The sequence below is a fragment of the Polypterus senegalus genome, chromosome 8 (genome assembly GCF_016835505.1).
Source record: "Polypterus senegalus isolate Bchr_013 chromosome 8, ASM1683550v1, whole genome shotgun sequence".
Classification (NCBI taxonomy): Eukaryota; Metazoa; Chordata; class Cladistia; order Polypteriformes; family Polypteridae; genus Polypterus; species Polypterus senegalus.
This window is the reverse complement of record NC_053161.1, coordinates 39,790,649-39,811,492: the sequence shown is the minus strand read 5'-3', so window position 1 is coordinate 39,811,492 and position 20,844 is coordinate 39,790,649. Positions and strand designations below refer to the sequence as shown.

The following is a 20,844-nucleotide window of genomic DNA, read 5'->3' as shown; positions in this document are numbered from 1 at the left end:
CATTTGCTGGGTAATTTGTACAAGTGTGCTACACTTTCAAAAAAGCAGCCCCCTCTACTATGGATATGAGGCAGTTGAGAGTAGGAAACTATCAGAATTAAACGGCACACTTCACATGTTGAATTATGCTGTAATGCTACAATGACGCCAGGCCTTTATTTTAGAGAACCAGTAAATCAAATATAGGGGCGGCATCAGCAATCCTTCTTTACATGACATAGTAAAAGGCACCAAAACAAGACCTGTAGAGAAAGTAAAACAGTGAATTTTGATTGATACTAGCACAGAGTGTAATATCACTGGTAGATTACACAATTATTTTAATTTATTTAATCTATTCAAAGCAACTAACAATATGCTCACAGACACATTAATTGAGTATACCATTTAGTGAATGTATTAGTACTTTTTTCACGAAACTGAGTGTGATTACTTTTTTTTGCCAATAGTGTGAAACTCTAAACAGAAAATCATTTCAACCAAATTATGTTCTCTTCTGTGATTTTTTGAGTCCATTTCCTAGATATCTGAGAATATTTTGTTATTTGTTCTGCTGCAACTGAATTCAAGAGTGGCTCATTATTCTTTCAGTCTAATAAAACAATAAAACATATGATAAATAAAATTCCATGCGCTGTGCACATTTGTTCCATGCACATTTTTGGTGCACCATGGGCAATTTTTGTAAATGAGAATTTAATTTGATAGGCTGCAGGGATCTGTGGTATCCGGGGTGAACTTCTCCAGGCAGGGGGTAAGGCTGTCCTCCTGGCATTGCAAGCAATCTTTACTTCCATTTGGGAGACTGCCATCATCCCAACTGACAGGAAAATGGGACTTGTCATCCCTATCCGGAAAGGGAAGGGTGATCTCCTGGATTGCAGCTACTACAATGGGATAACATTGCTCTAGGTGCCGGGTAAGGTCTTTGCTAGGGTTGTCCTCAATAGGATCCGTGATCACTTGCTCACCTACCAGCAACAGGAACAGTCTGGTTTTATGCCCAAGAAGTCTACCATCGGCCACATCCTGGCACTGAGGGTTCTCATGGAGTGCAAACGCGAATATCGACAGAGTTTCTTTGCAGCCTTTGTTGATTTTCGCAAAGCGTTTGACTCAGTTGATCGAGCTGCCCTGTGGGACATCCTGAGGGTTCGCAGGATCCCCTCGAGGTTTCTGGATATCATGGCTGGCCTGAACACTGGTACTGCGAGTGCTGTGCAGAGTGGAAGCAGGACCTATGCATTTTTCCCAGTTGATTCTGGGGTTCACCAGGGGTGTGTTCTTGCTCCTACTTTGTTCAATGCTTGTATGGACTGGGTGTTGGGCAAGGTTGTGGGATCCAGTGGCTGTGGGGCAACTATTGGTGATGAGAAATTCACGGATCTTGACTTTGCGGACGATGCTGTGATCTTCACGGAGTCAATGGAAGCTCTGATCGGGGCTCTCGAGAGACTGAGTGAGGAGTTTGAGTGTCTGGGCTTGCAAGTGTCCTGGATAAAAACCAAGATCCAGGCCTTTAATGACCTCGGGCACAACCACCAGCAGTGTGTCTGTTTGCAGAGAGAGTGTTGATATTGTTGAGAGGTTTACTTACCTTGGCAGTGACATTCATGTCTCTGGTGACTCTTCCTATGAAGTCAGTAGACGGATTGGGAGAGCATGGGGGTCATGACATCGCTGGAAAGGGGTGTACGGCACTCCCAATATCTATGCTAAAGGACGAAGGTCCAAGTCTTTAGAGTCCTGGTGCTTCCTGTCTTGCTATATGGTTGCAAGACATGGACGCTATCCAGAGACCTGAGACGAAGACTGGACTCCTTTGGTACTATGTCTCTCCTGAAAATCCCTGGGTACTGTTGGTTTGACTTTGTGTCGAATGAGTGGTTGCTCATTGAGTCCCGAATGAGGCACTTTATCTGAATTGTGAGGGAGCGTCAGTTGCGGCACTACGGCCATGTGGCACATTTCCCTGAGGGTGATCTGGCTCGTAAAATCCTCATTGTTGGGGACCCAAGTGGCTGGACCAGGCCCACGTAACACCTGGCTGCAGCAGATAGAGGGTAATTTCCAGAGGGTGGGACTGGACTGCGTATCTGCCTGGGTGTTGCCAACCGGGATCCTGAGTTGTTTCGTTGTGTAGTGGGTGCGGCAACACACTGCTCCCCAACATTAGGACGAAAACCAGATTGAAACTGTTCAAAAAGGTTATTTTGTGAAAGATGGGACTGAAGCTGGGAGACAACTATCTTTTCGAGAACTTTAGATATAAATGGAGCATTTGAAATAGGCTGATGATTGTTAAGGAAATTAAGCCAGGATTTTTTCAGAATTGGAATAATTGAGGCCGTTTTTAGTGAGGGGGGGGACCGTGCCTGTAGTAAGGTAAGAGTTAACTATAGTAGTTTTCATGGGGGAAATATGTGACAGACAGGACTTAACACAGCAGTAGGTATTGGATCCAATTGGCATGTGGAAGAATTAGATTTTGTTATAAGCTCCGGGATATCATTTTCATCTGGTAAACTGAAATCTGAAAAAAGGTGGTTGGTAAGGGAATAATGGCTGAAAATAAGGTGGTTGGTAAGGGCATATGGGCAATAGTAGAAAGTATGTAACTTTCTGCTGAAATAGAAAAATCAAGTTGCTGGTGGATTTTTTAAATTTTTGAGTTGAAAAAATCCAAAAAATTAAAGCAGAGGTTATGGTGAGTGACATTTTCTAATGGTGTAATTAGTCTATTCATTGTGGAGAAAAGAGCTCTAGTATTTTTCCCTCCTGTATTGATTATGTTAGAACAGCATACAGTTTTGGCAACAGAGAGAGCATTTTTGTATTTTAACATATGATCTGAATACATTTTCTTATGTACAACAAGACCTGTCTTCTTAGCGAGATGCTCCAACTGTCAGCCCATGGCTTTGAGCAGATGGAGTTCAGGTGTAAACCAGCGAGCAGTGTGAATAAATGAAGCAATCCATGTTTTTAAGGGAGCTAGTGTTTTGAAGGCAGAAGACAGAGCAGAATTGTAATGGTCTACTAATTTTGATGGTGTGGTAGCAGAAGGAGAAACAGGCTGTAGTTGCAATAAATGAATAAGGTTCTCTGGGTTTACATGCTTGACATTATGAAATCACACACTGAACCTTTATTTTACTGAGAGGTAAGCTACCGTGTTTCCCTGGAAATAAGCCCTACTCCGAAAATAAGCCCTAGTTACAATCCTGCGCAGGCCCCTTTGGATGTGCGATAAATGCCTACCGCTACCGTATGTACACAGATGAACAGGAAATAATACCGGTATTTTGACCCCCCGACAAGATGAGTGCAAAAAGAAAACTATTCTATCGAGTACAAGAAAGGAGTTGTGGAGGAGTCCCAGGGCAAAAACCGTACTGCTTTCTGCAAAGGATATCCGAATGGCCCGAAAATGTCGAGTAGAGTACAATGACCTCAGTCAACAGGCCTTCAAGGGAAATGCTAAAAAGTGCAAGTGTGGATCAGGTTGGCAACCATTATTTCCTGAGCTGGAAGAAATGATCTGTGAATGGGTTGCTGACAGGAGAGCAAAGGCTTTGGTTGTGTGCAGAGCTGATATTCAAGCATTTGTCCTTGCAATGGCACCACAGTTAGAAATATCCCCAGCCACTTTGCATCTCTGCCGCTTGGGTTGTGAAGGGGGGCTGAACACACGCTAAGGAGACACGGTCCATTCAGCCACCGTCTTGCTGCTGCCAAGCTGTGTATTCTGCTTGTCGTGCTGTGTGGCAATCATTTAAAAGCCTGTGCGTTAACTGTCCTTTTTTCTCACTGCCTTGCGGGTCGTTAAAGTGTCTTCGAGAAAATCACGTTTCGTCTCCTTCCAATATATTTTTTTTTATAATATGTAACTGAACAATCTTTGTTTTCAGATCTTTTGAGAGTTGCTTTGAGGATCCCATGCTGTCACTCTTCAGAGGAGAGTCAAAGGGAAGCACAACTTGCAATTGACCACCTTAAATACCTTTTCTCAGGATTGGACACACCACTCTATAAAGTTCCAGGCTTAATGAGCTAATCCAACCAATTTGGTGTTGCAAGTAATCAGTATTGAGCAGTTACCTCTGCATTCAAATCAGCAAAATTACAAGGGTACCCACATTTTTGCACAGTCAGTTTTTCACATTTGATTTAATTTCATACAATTAAATACTGCTTCACTAAAAATCTTTGTTCGGAAAACACCCCAGTACTCAGATGTTCCTAGGCAATGGAAGACATACCACTGTTATCTTTTTTGTTGAAAGTAGAGTAAATTATTATGCAGGCTGGGGGTTCCCAAACTTTTTCATATGACTGTACAAGAGCTGGTGAAACCTTATAGACAGCAACCATCATTAAATCTGCATGTTGAGGAGAAAGAGGTTTAAAATAAGCTAAGCATTTCCTAAGCAAGATATTGAGCTGCACAAGGATTATTTATCCAAATAAATGTATAAATAGACTCTGTAATTAGATTAAAAATAAATATTCTAGTACACTTTGATTTTTTGGCCAGGATGGGCTGGGTGAATGTGCATGCCAGGAGCAGTTCATTCCCCCACATGACAGGTGACAGTGTTCCTTAGGACAGAGCCCAATTAGGACACCTGCAGGGTGACATGGGAACTGGATTCTGGAAACTCAGCCCTGACAGGGTCTTTGGGTGCAGCCAGAGGGAGCTGCCAGGGGAGGACTGTCTCAGTTTCCACATGACCCAGAGGTGATCTGAACAACCTATGACCTGACTGTGGAAGCAGTTCCCGGATTCAAATGCAAAAGGAAGCCCGCAGCCTCACTTTATTGAGTCAGAAGGCAGTGGGAGACACTGTACTGGAGGTGGAAGGAGAGGATTTATATTTGTGTATTGTGGCTGGTGTTTGTGTAAAAAAGTGTTGAAGTAGAATAAAATCCATTTATTTGGACCCAGAACTGTGTTGGGTGATAGTGCCAGCGGTTTGAGGCTCAGTGACTCCCCCTTGTGGTTAACTTTATTCAGCATTATTAAAAATAAAACTTCCCACAGATCCCTTATTTCTACAAGGCGCAGCTGTTAAAAAAGATTTTTTTTGTTGTAAAGAATATCTAGCTACACCCTACTAAATATATACCAGTAAGGTCACAAACTGAGACAATCGTTATCACGTTGAAAGTTATGGTAAACATTCAAAATAGAGGTGCTCAAAATGATGTTAAAATACGCTGACTGATTCAAAATCATTTAATAACTGTAAAATAAAGATGTATTTGGAATTGAAATATTCCAAAACACCAGGACAAGTAAGAACAACCTCAAGGAAAAATGTATTAACACCAAAACTTTAAAGAAAACCATAATGCATAACAACCAGCAAAACTTAATTTTGGATTTTGTAGCGTGTGGTAGGGCTCTTGCTCGGCTGGGACGCCTCCACGCTGAGAAGACCGGGGGAGCAAGTGTGGCCAGAGCGCTACCTCTCCCGGGACGCTAGGTGGCAACCCCACTGGAATGCAGCAGTGCCTCTAGCTCTCACAGGGCTGCATGGGAATTGGAATGTGGTGCAGCCCTGTTGGGATCCGCAGGCACCGCCAGGGGGTGCTGCAGCAGGAGCTGCTAAGCCTTTATGGGCAGTTCTTCTGCCGCACCCGGAAGTGCTGCCAGAAACGAGTAATCAAGCACCTGGAGTACTTCCGGGGTCATTATAAAAGGAGCCAGCAGCCACTTCTCGGGGTGCCGAAGTCAGGTGGAGGAGTGACGAAGCTTGACCCGAGGACTGAAGGAGGAGAGACGGAAAAGAGTAAAAGAAGGGAGTAATTATTTGTGCTGTGCTTGAACTGTGTCATACTTGTGGGGAAAGGGGAAGGTGTTTCCCACAAGGGAAAAAAGAGAAATTAAACCTAGTGTGCATTGAACTTGTGTCCCACGCATGTCTGTGTTGGATTTAGCTGGTGGTGCCAACCTGGTGGTCCACAATTTTAATATAATAGATGCTTGTTTTTGAATTTACAGATTTTGGGCTCTCTATTAAATGCTTTTGCTCTTTGGGTTTGGTAATTAGATTTTTTTGTTGTTGTTTCTTTTTCGAGTTTTGCCTTTTCTATTTTTTAAATATTTTCATGTTCTATTTTTTTTTATATTTTTGGAATAATCTTTTTTTTTTATTATTGTCACAAGGACTATTTTATTTGAACCACAGTTCACTGTTCCCCTTTCCTCTTTGAGATTTATAAATTTTGGCTTCCACAATATCTAATCTAGATTGAAATATGCCAGAGTATATTTTCGCTTACCACACATATATGAACTCCTAAAAACTTAAGCACAGCTACATAAATCACACACAAAAAGTTGCCTTCTTATTCTTTCTGTAATTGTATTATGTAAGTGACTAATAAAGCTTAAATACCAATAATATAGCTTTTCTTTGCCCATTTAGCAAAACATCCTGGAATTATCAGTTTTTCCCACATTGTGTTAAACTGAATTATTAAGAACACTGATAACTGAAAAGAAAGTAACAATATCAGCATAATTATTCAAATCTCAACTGCCACTGCTTCATAGCTTCTACAATATTTAAAGTTAACCCATCTTTGCCACATTTATGTGGTCTTTCTCCAGGTACTTTGGATTCTTACCACCCCCCAAATACATGTATTTTATGTCTCTAATTTGGCCCAGATATTAGTACATGGGGCGGCACGGTGGTGCAGTGGGTAGTGCTGCTGCCCTACAGTTAGGAGACCTGGGTTCGCTTCCCGGGTCCTCCCTGCGTGGAGTTTGCATGTTCTCCCCGTGTTTGCATGGGTTTCCTCCGGGTACTCCAGTTTCCTCCCACAGTCCAAAGACATTGGCAATCCTAAATTGTCCCTAGTGTGTGCTTGGTGTGTGTGTGTCCCCTGCAGTGGGCTGGCGCCCTGCCCGGGGTTTGCTTCCTGCCTTGCGCCCTGTGTTCGCTGGGATTGGCTCCAACAGATCCCCGTGACCCTGTGGTTAGGATATAGCGGGTTGGATAATGGATGGATGGATATTAGTATGTGAGGTTTGCCAAGAATTTCTGAATTACCACAACACTTTAATGGGAAAAAATAATCAGAAGATAGGTGGACACAGATAAAAGACACACATACATCTGTAATTTATTAACTAGGAATCATTTCCCTAAAGCAGTGTATGAAAACCATTAAAGCCACCTGCATCTACCCTGAGAAGAAAAGTCAAGAATAGTGTTGATCAGTGAATTTGCTGTGTTTGTGTCATGATTATTATAGTTAACGAAAACTAAAATCAAAACTGAAACTATTATTAAAAAACATTTTCATAAACTGAAATAAAATAACTGACAAAACCAAAATGAAAACTAAATGAAACTATCTGTATCTGGAAATAAAATTGTATTTAAAAGTATCTAACTGAAATAAAATAATTTACTAAAATTATTTTTATTTTTCATTTTTTGAATTAATATTCTTGCTGTTAGTCTTTAACCCTTGTAACTTTTAACTCTAAAACAGAAAGTCATCCATCATAAGCCTCCCACATATATACATCCAGTAAATGGCAGCTGGTGACGGAAGGTGGGTGTTCACATAGCATTTGCAGTGACAGAGCAAGCTGTATACAGGCACATAAAGCATGTGAAATAGAAAGTGATTTATGTGCCGCCTTTCTTTGTGCTTGTTGTATATCAAGATGTAATTAAAAACGGTTGAAATCAGAACGTGCTGATCAACAAAACCTTTACTGTATGGACAGAAAAATCATGAGTGAGTAACGTTTCAGTTATTTCTGTGGTGACTGCTTTTTGTTAACAGTAATTCACCTGCGACTTTGCACAAAGAGAAATCATTTTTAGTTTCTCGTATATGAAGTACACAGAAATTATAGTAATCATGAAAAAATTTGACGTCAAGATTTTGATGAATCTTGATGTTTTAGACCTTCCTGTGTCCGAAACTACCGTATTTTGGAATTATCAGTTTATGTGTGTGTGTGTTTAAACACAATAACTCAAAAGCACAAGAGAGATAGATGAAATTCGGCATGTGCTTGTTACACCAAAATTGTAGATCTGTATTAAATTTTGGGTCAAATGCATGAACTGGAAGTGGTACATTACTGCTTTACCTGATCACATACTCATTTTTTGTTTTATTCATGCAGCTGCAGAGTCCGATTTATTCAGCTTTACTTTTATAATAATTGTTTAATATATTATTAATTTGATTTGTTGTTGATGGTTCTTTAACACTAGAATTACCAGAGCCTGCAAAAAACTTGTAGATCTGGCCCACCTTAAATCCAATCGCACCACTCCATCAGCGTGTTTTGTTCTGTAAATGTGCCGACAGAGACAAGCAATAAGCAGCCTACTATTCCATCCCCCTACCGCTGCAGGACATGCACAAAGTTCTCCCAGCTCATGATTTGATTATCTGGGAGTGAAGTGCTGGAGTTTTAAAGTGGAAATAATGGATCGTTATTTGGAACGCATGCATTTCATGTGTGTTCCATTTCTACAATAATCCGTGTAAACACATTGTTACAACAGAAACGTTTTACATATTTTAGTAGTAAATGACAAAGTGCTGGCATAAACTATATAATGTGTGAGGCCTGAAGTCCAAAGATCAAATAAACACTTTCACATAAGGTTCAAGGATAAGATAACAGCTTCCGTGGCGTAGCGGTAAGAAGTCCAAAGATCAAATACGTTGCTGTATGGTGCTGTTTCTTTTGTACTCCAGGACATGCAGAGGAAACAATAGTACAGAGCAGCCAGTTCTGCGCTATATGCAATCATCAGATTCAAATGTTAACAGTGCATGTTCTGCGGTGGTGGGGGGATGGAATAGTACGCTGCTTACTGCTGGCCTTTATCGGCACATTTACAGGACAAAAGAAGCTGACGGAGAGGTGCGATGGGATTTAAGGTGGGCCGGATCTACAAGTTTTTTCGTAGGCTCTGGTAATTCTAGTGTTAATGTACATAATATAACAATATAATCATTGTCTTGCAGTTTACTCCTCAAATATCCATCCCCATATCTGAGTATACAAGAAAGTCATGGGGAGACCACTCACGATTTTTAAAAATAAAATGACACTGATTAACAGACTGACTAGGTTATCATACAAGAGCAGCATATTGTTAATGACCAATCACTTTTGCTTTATAAACATCGTTTAACAACAAAGCGATACAAACTTTGTAGATTACTGAGTTTGCAATGTCTCTACTGAACTACAGGTAGGTAGGCAAAGATACAAACTAATGTGTTTTTGTATTTTTTCTATATTTATGAATTTATCTCTTTTAGTTCATATTCAAAGCTTAATATACCTGATTTTGTGAAAATAATCCAGTAGCAGAATTATATTTTAAAAAAGTGTGTCCCCCTTTTTTCAATGTTTCTCTCTCTCATACATATTGCTTACCAGGGATTTTTCCTGCCTTACATACAAACCTGCAGGGTAGGCTCCAGGTTTCCTGTGATCCTGCTCTGGATAAACAGGTTTAGATAATATATATATTGTTCTTAATCCCAGATGCTGTCTCTGTCAGATATTATATATTATATATTTGTGGCTGTCAATACACCTCTTACTCTTACTCTGCTTATTAAGGGTTTACTATTCTAATGCATGGGCTATTCAAGTCTCACTGCCCCTAACCTTGACACTACATGCTTGTTTTTATGTTTCCCTCAATACAGCTAGGTGGGATCTGCACACTGATTCAAGTCTAAGAGTCCTGTTCTTCCTAAGCCCCCGTGATTTTCATGATCACACCTGCCAGAACACAGTAGAATGTTTTCTGATTTTTTAGATATTTTCAGGCATGCAGGTGGCAAAATTCTCTCTATAAATTGTATGTACCTGAGATGGAATCAGAGGTCAGTATAGCTGGAAGAAAATAAAGCCCAGTATGGGAGATTTTTGAATGCAATATTGAAGGCATTCATAAGGCCTTGTTCACACGGGCGTTAAAATCGAGCGTTTTTGCGTTCAGAAGGCCCAGTGAGCGGATCAAGCGCAGAGTGTTTTCTACACGTAGGAGTCAATGAGAGTGTTCACATGGGCTTTGGTGACGTGCGTTTGTCCGGCGCGTTTATACGGCATCAAAAAGCGTTGCATGCAGCTTTTCTTGGCGTTCAAAACCCAACGAACGCAAGGAAACCGCTTCTAGTTCGTTTTCTGCGCGTTTATTTTACGCTTCGGAGGACCGGATATATATAAGTTTATATGTTGTATATGAAAAAATATTAATATTTTTATGTTTTCATATACAACATAATTAATTTTCATATTGCTTATTTTATTGTCTCGTGTAATTTGTAAACCATGAACCTATTAATTTATGTTCTAATATAATATTTGATAACGATTATGTAGGGGGCAATCCATGGGGGTTGGGGCATTTCAGTGCATAACACTGGTGTAAGCGCACACTTGACTACTGTTTCCTTACCTCAAAGTGACAAGTAGTCTCTTGGCTAACACCAAGTCGCATATTGGTTGATCGGCGTGCAATGTGGCATTGCACCAGCTGCAGCAGACAATCAAAAGTGGAAACCGACATCCGACAGTAATTAAAAACTTGCGGAAATTTTCGCATTTCTTCATAAAGCACAAAAAAACTTCCTTTAACCCAGTGTTTCTCAAATAGTGGGGCGCGCCCCCGTGGCTCGGTCAAGGAGGTCGTTTGACCTCGGGAACATGCTTTTTATTTTTCTTTTAATTTTTTTTTGAATTTAGAATGCACTTTAAATCTTTTCTGTTACATTTAATAAAGCTATTCTTTGTTGTAAATTGGTCCATATTTCTTTCTTTTTTATTCTCTTATACGTTAATAAGGATACAGTGTTATGCAGAGGTGTACTTATAACAATTTTATAGACAAATGATACTATTTATAGTCGCGAGGGGGCGCGAGATGTTTTCTTCTTCCTAGGGGGGCATGACAGAAAATAATTGAGAAGCACTGCTTTAACCCGACGTTGTGCAGTCAGAGGATGAACCCAGTAGCGGCGGCGATTTTTTCTCTCCCTACGTCGCCGATTACGAGTATTTTTAAAACATGATGATTAATATCTAACATAGCAAAATGGTCCATATTGAAAGGAGGCACCTCAAATAAAACGACAAGGGCTTTCATATCCAGTTCCCGACACTGCCTCCACAGGTTAACACACAAACTACAATTTGGGCTGCAGGCTGCGTTAGACAGAGACAAACGAACGCCAGTGTAGAAGTCAATCGATCGCCACCACAAAATGCAACATAAACGTCTAGGACGTTCAGAGCAAGTTCGTTTATCCAAAAACTTAACGCCCGTGTGAACAAGGCCTTATAAGCACATTATCTTGGAGCAGAGTATGTCATGTGCTGTAGACATTTCGAGTAAAAAAAAAACCCTCAAACCTTAAAATTCACCTACATTTCATTACAAACTGGCACATTCTGGGTAATAAAAGGAAAAGGTTAAATTTGTTCACATTCAGTATCTGGTTTTGATTATGCTTGTTTTTATCAGACAAAAACAAAACTAGATAGTAAACCATGCAGTGTAGTAAGCTTTCACTAACATTAAACTCGTATCCAGATCCGTTAAGTGTACAGTTCTGTCAGATTGTGACACAAAACTAAACCTCGCCGAAGCTCCATGCCATAAGTACTAAAACTAAAACTGAAACTGAAACTAGTAGATATAAAAATAAAATAGAAATGTCTTTGTAAAATAAAAACTAAAGTAAAACTAAAAATACACGATGAAGGAAAACTAAAACTAAACTGAATTTCCAAGTAAGGTCAGAAAAAATATAGAAATAAAAACTAATATAAAAAGGCAAAACTATAATAACCTTGGTTCACGTTTGCCCTTGTTTGTTGAAATATTTACTGATAATTCTGCTGGTTTAGGAGAACTTTTTTCCCCAGCTCCCTATAATGTCTTGCCTGGCCAGCACGACATACCCAGGAGCTGCAACAGCCAATACTGGATGGGACGGCTCCCCGGGCATATAATGCTGATCATTTGCATTACAGACTCTGTGGGACTTGATTAGTGGTAGAACAGATAAGTAAATAATGCAGGTTCTTTAAATGTTATTTTTATTAAACACATACAGCATAAATAACAACGAGTTTCATCTGCTTGTCACCTAATGTGCAATCTTCAAGTTCCATGTCAGTATAAGAGAAGAAGGCGCTTGCCCTATGCATGCATAATTAGCCACATGGAGTCTGATGGATCCAAAACACAGGAATGAAAGATTTATTACTACTTACAAGACTTTTCTATCTTTTTCATAGAAGAAAAAGTACAAAGGCAGTTTGGAGAGCCTTTACCGTGACTTCAAAAAGCAGAACGAGCCAATGGTTTCAATCACGACACTCTACTTTGAATTTTCTGCCTTTAAAAGACCTATGTATTTTTTTCTGACTTGACTTTGATTTTGGCATTTCTACTTTGTTTTGATGAAATATATGACTGAGAGTCTCTGACTGCATTCTTTTTTCTGTGATTTCTCAGAGGCATGGCGGTGTAGTGTTTGGCACTGCTGCTGCACAGCTCAGGTCACCTTTTTGGCAACAATAATGGGTCCAGTATAGTTGGCAGGCATTTCCCTAGACCTCAGGGACACTTTAAAGATGACTGCACCATTATAATCCAGTCAAATCTAGTTCATTTAGTCCTACCCCTTTGACTTCAATGCAATTTCCATAGTTCATTGCTGTTCACGAACACTTCAGTGATTTTACCGTGGAGTTCACTCATTGCTATTGAAGATTAGGCCAAGAAACACTTGATGCTGAAGCTCTGTTTGTTAAGACCGTACAACAGAATGCTTGTACATATTTTTGCATTGACATTTTTTTTACATTTTATTTTACTAAATCTCTATTTTATTTTTTTTTTCTATGAAATCCTACAATGTACAGAAACCTCATCTATGGCTGACAATGCCTCTTGTTTACTGCTACTGCTGTCTTGGTCTCACGCTTCATGTGACCCTAAATTGAAACAACCAAGTATAAAATGAATAGACAGATAATTTTTTTTTGTAATCTACTATTACAAGATCAAATTCTTGTAAACTGCTTTTAAAATATATTAAAAGAACATTTACATATTAGGTCATTTAGCTTACTACTTTTTAACACAAATGCTAGTGGCACAAAAATATTGTGAATATTTAACACAAACACTAAAAAACAATAAATGCTTTTATATATTGTACATTTTTATACAATGATCCATTTAAGATACATTCATTCTTGTTTTTGATAATAGATACCATCTGCTGAATTATAACATTCACAACTAAAAGTAGTATATACTTGGTGGATTCCTATTAACATTCTAAAGCATACAAAGATTATTACTCACTAGGACAGTCTTCCAGAGCAAGAGAAGGACTTTCTTCATGGGAAAATGAGGGGCATTCATGCTGCAGAATTTTGTAACCATACTGAACAGCAGAACAGCAAAAGGCTCACCATTATAAACAGGAGAACCTGAAAGCATTAAAATGTTTTGTCTTTTTATTTGTATTTTTTTAGTTAAATATTTAGTAGCCTTAAGAAAATGTAATAACGTTTTATGCACAATCATGTCACATTTTCTTTGGTTTATTAACACTTATACAATGTTAAATTATTAATGAAAATACTGCAACATTAATAATGACATACACATTAAATATCCATATATAATAAATTAGGGTATTTTACAACTTATGAGCAAAAAGTACTACAACTGTTTTAATCCATTTATTGCTGCAGTATATTTGCAGTATTCTACAAAAGCTTAAAACTTTTAGAAGTGTTAAAGCTTTACTGTTAGCCAATTATCTCAGATATATTTTCCATCCTTCACTGAATTTTATCATTCTACTCCCTGTAAAAAAACATCTATAATCATATAAAATACAGCAATGTTATAGAGTGAATAAATACCACAACAAATCAAAATACTACTTGTTATTGTAAACAAATTCAATAAAATATATGTCCATCTATCGATACTTCTTCTAACCCACTTGTCCATGTCATGGTGTTAGGGAATGACACAGTCCTGAACAGACTGTCAATTAACCACAAAGGCACACAGAGGTGACAATTTAGAATTGCCAATTACCAAAGTCGAACATCTGTAGAATGTGAAACTAGACCGCAGACAGAAAGATACACACAGATAGTATCCAAGACTAGAGTGAAACCCAAGACTCTACAGATTTGAGGTAAAAGCACATTCAATAAAATATGGCACGTTTAATACATTTTAGCAGCTGACAAAACTACTGTTACCAAAATTTCACTAATGTAAATATAAAATCCTTTATAAATGGTGTTCATGGTTAGATACCTCAAAGCTCTGTAGTTCTAAGTTTAAATCATGATTCAGTTACTGTTGTCTATAATTTGCAAATCCACAATTGAATGATGAATGTCAGAATGAATGTATGTACTCTGTGATATGACACAGCACTATCCTTAATTTGATAATGCCAGGAACCTAATGCTGCTAGGATAAGCTTTGGTGCCTGTGATCTTCAGCTGGATAAATGGTTACAGAAAATTGCTGGATACGAGTACTGCGATCATATTATGTACAAAATATACTACATGCATTATTTTTTCATGACAATATGTTGATTTTTTGAAATGGCTTACCAGTAATGTCTTAATTGTGTGACAGACAAGACCATATAGTAAAAGTAAGTTTAGTAAAACTAGTAAAACTACTAAAATGTCTGCAGAATGAGTAAAACTATCAAATCATTTGAATTCAGTGATAAAAAATGCAACTGTAACTGTACTTTGTTTTTCTATAACAAATGTGTAAAATATACTGCAGTTGACTATCTTATACAGTATATAAACATCTACATGGGGAAGTGTGTGTGTGTGTGTGTCTGTCTGGCACAGAAGTGAGAGGTGGAGTTGGGGTAAGGGCTCCACCTCCGAGGAAACAGAAAACTCGCTTAGCCGCTAATAACACAAGCGGGGCCAATACATAAGCAAAACGAAAACTTCAGGCTTCACACACTATACAGTTCATGTCTACATTTTGTCATTTATTACTAAAACATGAAAAACGTTTGTTTTAATGATGTGTTTACATAAATTGTTGTAGACAAGGAACACACATGAAATGTATGTATTCCAAATGACAATATATTTTTTACCCTCTACAACTCCAGGTAAATCACTCCAAGATAAACACTGAGCACTGAGAACCTTCTTTGTAAATTAAGCTGCAGCGATAGGTGGGGGGATGGGATAGTAGGCTGCTTGCTGCTTGTGTTGATTGACACATTTATAAGACAAAAGATGGTAACTTAGAGGTGCGAAGGGATTTAAGGTGGGCCGGTATTACAAGTTTTTTCATATGCGTTGATAATTCTAATGATAAGCAGATTACAGAAATGGATGGATGACCTCAGACTTTGAGGTGCCGATCTTCATCCTAACCACTTCACACTCGAGCACAAACTGTCCCAGTGCACAAGCAAAATCACCACCCTATGAAGCAAACAGGGCCACAACATCTGCAAAAAACAAACTGGACCCCATCCCTGCCTTTGTCTGTGCCTATAAATTCTGTCCATAAAAATTATGAGCAAGATTGGTGAAAAAAGGACAAACCAGGCAGAGCCCCACATCCAATGAAACCAAGTCAGACTTACTGCTAACAGTGCAAACCAGGCTTTCACTCTGGTTGTACAGGGACTGAATAGCTTGTATGACTACTTTTTTTAAATCACCACTCTATGAATCGCCTGAATCACCACTTTATAGGGTTGGTACATTTCAATTTTCCTAGAAGAGTTGTTGTCCACAGCAATTACTCCTGGTAGGGTCACCCAAAGCATAACAGTCCTAGGTGTGGTATTGGATTAAGTGTGGTTCACATAATCTTTAACTGAAACTATTAGCAAGGACCCATTATCCTAACCCAGAAAAGACATACCAGAACCCCAACCTTTAGCCAGGCCCTTGGTGGGCACAGTGGGGTTAGAGTCCTCATGTAAAATGCTTTTTGCAGAATTCACATCAAAACATAGCGTAGGGACCAAGCTGAAAAAGAGCATTAGCATAAAAAAATCCAGATACATAAAACAGCGTACACCAAGTTCCACGCATTTCTTTTTATGAACATGAAATTTAACGCATGTGCATGCGCCTACAGCCCACACCAACTCCTCCCAGAATTATGCATATTTCAATATACAAATCAATATAAATAGCCCCTTCCTTTCAGTGGTTTGTTAAAAGACAATGGGAAAAGCACGTGGAAAAAAGAACTTCAGCGAATGTGAAGTGAAGGCAAGGAAAAATGCACTATTTTTAGGCATCGATGGAGTGATGCAGAGTGGCGGAGACATTCGAAAGTTCAAATTCAGAAAGTCTCACAGTGCTTGAAATAACCTCTGCCTCGGAAACTGCTGGGACCATTTGGCTGTGTGCTGATGGATGCTGTTCTGGAGTCACAAAATGCAATAGTGGACGCTGTAGGAGATATGGTCCGTGAACTCAGGAATATAATATAATAATATACAATACTATATTGACCACAAATTAAATGAGTTGGTTAAAAGTTAAATACTGCATCTGATTACCTGTTTTCACATTCTGCTAATTACATTCAAACAAAGTTGTAACACTGTCTGATTTGGCTGATCATTTGGTGGGTCAAGTTCATCATACTCCATCTCTTCAGCTTGCATTTTAGGTACATGCAAGCTACAATTGTGTGCCACATTATGCAGCAAGCTACATGTCTGCATAATACGACACATTTTCTGTGGACTATAGAGCAGCACATTAAAAGAGTGGCAGTGCTTTCTATTAACAACCAAATTCATCCTCTGTAGGTGTCTTTATAGTGTACACTTTATAGTGTAGTGTTGGCACCAAGCACCACAATGGATAGATTCTCTGCTCTTTACGTGGGCTCCTTGAGGTGACTTGCTACCCTTAAAAGAACTGCTTGCCTTTGACACACTAGTTGGAAAAGGCACCTGCGACTATGCAGAGTTTCTATTTTTATAGGCTCACCTGCTATAGATAATGTAATGCCAGCTCATTAATTTGATGATTCATCCCTTGCTGAGGTAACTTGTCCACAATTCCTCAAGTCTGCCTTTGTAAAGCCGTGCCAGTTTAGCACACAGCTCCATAAGGTTAGCTCATGGAAATTTAAATTGACTTAGAAGCTAGTCATCATCATCTATAAATATGCTCTCTGTTCTAATTCTTCCATTTGCAATTTCTTCTAATAACGCTAAAGCATCTATGGTAGTTGGAATAGTTTAGCCTTTCCGTGCACCATTGTATTGTTACAGAATGAACAATAAAGTGAATAAAATTTGTAAGCGATTAATTTTGGTGTATCGGATAAATGCCACATCACTGATGTGAATCTAAAAAAGAAAGGGACACAACACAGAAACAGTAGCACTGCTTTGAAGCTGGGTGCCGTCCATTTGCAAAACCGAGCAGAAACTTGCAAATGCACAGTGTGATGCTGCCATAAAAATGTGTGTGAATTTATACCAAGTTTAATTTATATATATTCATCTTGTGAGGGTGGAAAGGGGCATACAGTATGTAACATTTTTGTGGGCACACACTGTTTATACATGAGGCCCCAAGCCTTTAGCCCAGGCATAGCCCGGGTAAGCAACACTGGACTGTCTTCCAGTGCAGCCACCATCTACAGAAGGAGCATGGTGCATTGTGGTTTCGGCAGTCAAAGAAATACAAAAAATATCATTAGAACACAGCTAAAAATATTTGAAAATAATCTCTCTACGAGATGAGGGAGACAAGGCATGATCTCGGAAGACACTTTGACGTCCCCCGAGAAAAAAAGGACAGCTGCTGTACAGGCTTTTAATTGATCGACAAGCATCACTACAAGCAGAAGATGCAGCCCGCAAGCAGCAGCAATCCACCAGATGATCTGAACGGATCTCCTTAGCGTATGATCACCCCCCCCACCACCCCAACCACAATGCAAGCGGCTGAGACGCAAAGTGGCAAAAGGACAGCTGCTGTATAGACTTTTAAATGATCAACGCGCAGCACGAAAAGAAGTAAACACAGCTCACAAGCAGCAACAGAAAGACAGCAGATGATCTGACCGCATCTCCTTAGCATGCGTTCATCCCCTCCAACGCGAGCAGTGTAATACAACCCGAAAGAAAGAGATTTAATCACGCTCAGGGCCGAAAATAAAGGACAAAGAGTAGATGACAAAGTAGAACATCGTAAAGAATTCAAAAATGGCGCAGTACATATGCACAGCAGGTTAGAGATAATGGAAGTACGAAAATTCCAAAGTCTCAAAAAAAGGATAGGAAAGATTGCATTAGTGCAAACGAATGGAAATTATTACTCTGTGAAATAATGGAACAGCGAAAAGAGATCGAATATATTGTTCAGATTTAAACTTTAAGTCAGAGACTTGTAGGTTGTCCAATTTATGTTGCCAGCGAGAATTAAAAGATTCCAAAAAAGTTGTTGTGGTATGAAGTCCCGTGAGACAGAGACTTTTAACATGAGATTCTTTCAAGTCACTCCCTACTTACAACTATTTTCAAACAAGATCACGGTCATCTAACCTCAGTTGTGTGAATACTTTTTTCAGATACGCTTCCTGCACTCTCAGCTCTTATAAATTTTATCAGGACAATAATTTTATACGTTCAAGATGACACATCAATGACAAAGCGAAGAAAAAAGAGCATGGACAAACATTTGAGAAAGTCGTTCTTATTATTAGGGAGAAAGAAACGATATTCACTCACAGGCAGTTATAAATGTAAGTCCAAATATGGAATCAAAACTTAATGCGATCTTGAACAAAAGTTCCAAGTATTGTTTTAATAAAAGTTTTAAAGTAAAAGTGAAAATAATGCATATGTAACAATTCCCTTGAAAATCTCTTTGAATAATCTCTTCAAATTGTATATCCAGGAAACCAAACCCGGGGATGGGCAAGCAGGGGGTGGAGCGCCTTAGTTTTCCTAATTAAAAAAATATGTAACTTGACAGGGTGTAAAATCAGCACCAATATTTTCTATTAGCATCCAATTACTGAAATTCATCATCTACATGCTAAGAGAGATCAGTGAACACTAGACTTTTAACGTTAGTATTCCTTAGAAAGAAATTTGCCGCTCAATTGATCCCTTTCTTAAACTATTTATTCAGTTCAGATTTGATAAATTACAAAAGGATACAAAATCAAACTGAAGGGTAATGGACTGTACTTTGGTTTCTTCACAGCCTCCAAAGATGTGTATGATAAATTCATTGGACACTATATTGACCTTTATCAGCAAGTATAAGTGTGGGTAATAATGATCTGTGATGAGCTGGCATCTCATCCACAGTGTTCTCCTGCCATGCACCCGGTGCTGCCAGAACTTCATCCAGTATTTGAAAGCTTTGTCCTTGCCAGGTCTGCAGAAAGCTATTACCCACTTGAAGTTAACAAGGTAAATGGTTGAAAGTAATCCTTGCAGAGCATTTTTAAATTATCAAAAATCAATTTAGAGAAAGGTATCACAGATTACAGGTCCTTGGAAAAAAGATATAAAGTAACAAGTGGATGGTCACAGCTAATAGGCACCTGGGGCCTCATATATAAACGGTGCGTACGCACAGAAATGTTGCGTAAAAACTTTTCCACGTTCAAATCGCGATGTATAAAACCTACACTTGGCGTAAAGCCATGCACTTTTCCACGGTACCTCATACCTTGTCGTACGCAAGTTCTCCGCTCGGTTTTGTAGACTGGGGGCACCCAGCGTCAAAGCAGTGCTACTGTTCCTGTGTGGTTACTCTTTTATTTTCCTGACGCGGCTTTATAAATATACTGAAACTAACCAAATATTGTTTATTAGTGTAATGCATCTGATTGTAATTAACTTGTAACAATATAATGGTCCAGGGAATAGCCATAGTATTCCAAATACCATAACTGCTTTAACGTTGTTACTCTCACTGCACCTTCTTCTTCTTCTTCTTTCAGCTGCTCATGTTAGGAGTTGCCACAGCGGATCATCTTTTTCCATATTACTCTCACTGCACCACTCAGAGTATTTAGATCACTGTATCTGAGTGGGGAATCACAGCAGCAGCTGATCGGAAAAACAAAATTATCGGTATACAGTATCAAGCACACGCTGTCTCATCCACGGCAAAACCTTTCAAAGTCTTTCCTGTACGGACATCACGGTTCAGAAACAGTTTCATCCCAAGAACTTTAAACGCACTTAATCAATTGCTCCTTGTAGAACTGTTTGTACTTATAAGTACAATCACCCCACTGTAAACTTGCACTACAGTTATATTACAGAACCTGAGCCACTTTATAAAGCATGTATTAACATATGATGACGATATCATTTTTAAAATGAAATGCAGCAAAATATGTTAATTATATTATACAGATAAAACTTTAACTTCATTTAAATAATCTATATTCTTCATTGGGACTGGCGTGAAGGATAGAATAATTAAACATGTACTACAAAGTTATTTCAATGTTCCTTAAACGTTTTGAAGAATCTGCGCTCTAAGCATATAGATGGCTTAACGTCTATTACAGAACTGATTGTGTGGCGATCGGTTACTTGGAGAAAGAAAAGCAAGTAATGCAGGGTCGGCCACGCTAATATATCTTGAATATAAAACAGAAAGAGAAAATAACGACACAGCTAAAAACGCAGCTGCAAATTTCGACTAAAGTTAAATGCTTGTGTCATGAGCACGAGGCGGCTATGCAGTGTCCGCAATGGACGTGGCCATCCAACGTGCATAAGATA

General features: G+C 38.9%; 1 protein-coding gene across 3 annotated transcripts in view; it reads right to left on the bottom strand.

Annotated features, from left to right (window-relative positions):
• The window catches only part of strip2 (striatin interacting protein 2), a 166,690-nt gene that overhangs the window by 40,743 nt on the left and 105,103 nt on the right, over positions 1 to 20,844 (bottom strand). For all 3 annotated transcript variants that reach the window (XM_039760984.1, XM_039760985.1, XM_039760986.1), the window contains one exon: positions 13,392 to 13,519. In XM_039760984.1, the coding sequence (XP_039616918.1) occupies positions 13,392 to 13,519 (128 nt within the window). The remainder of the gene's footprint in view (positions 1 to 13,391; positions 13,520 to 20,844) is intronic.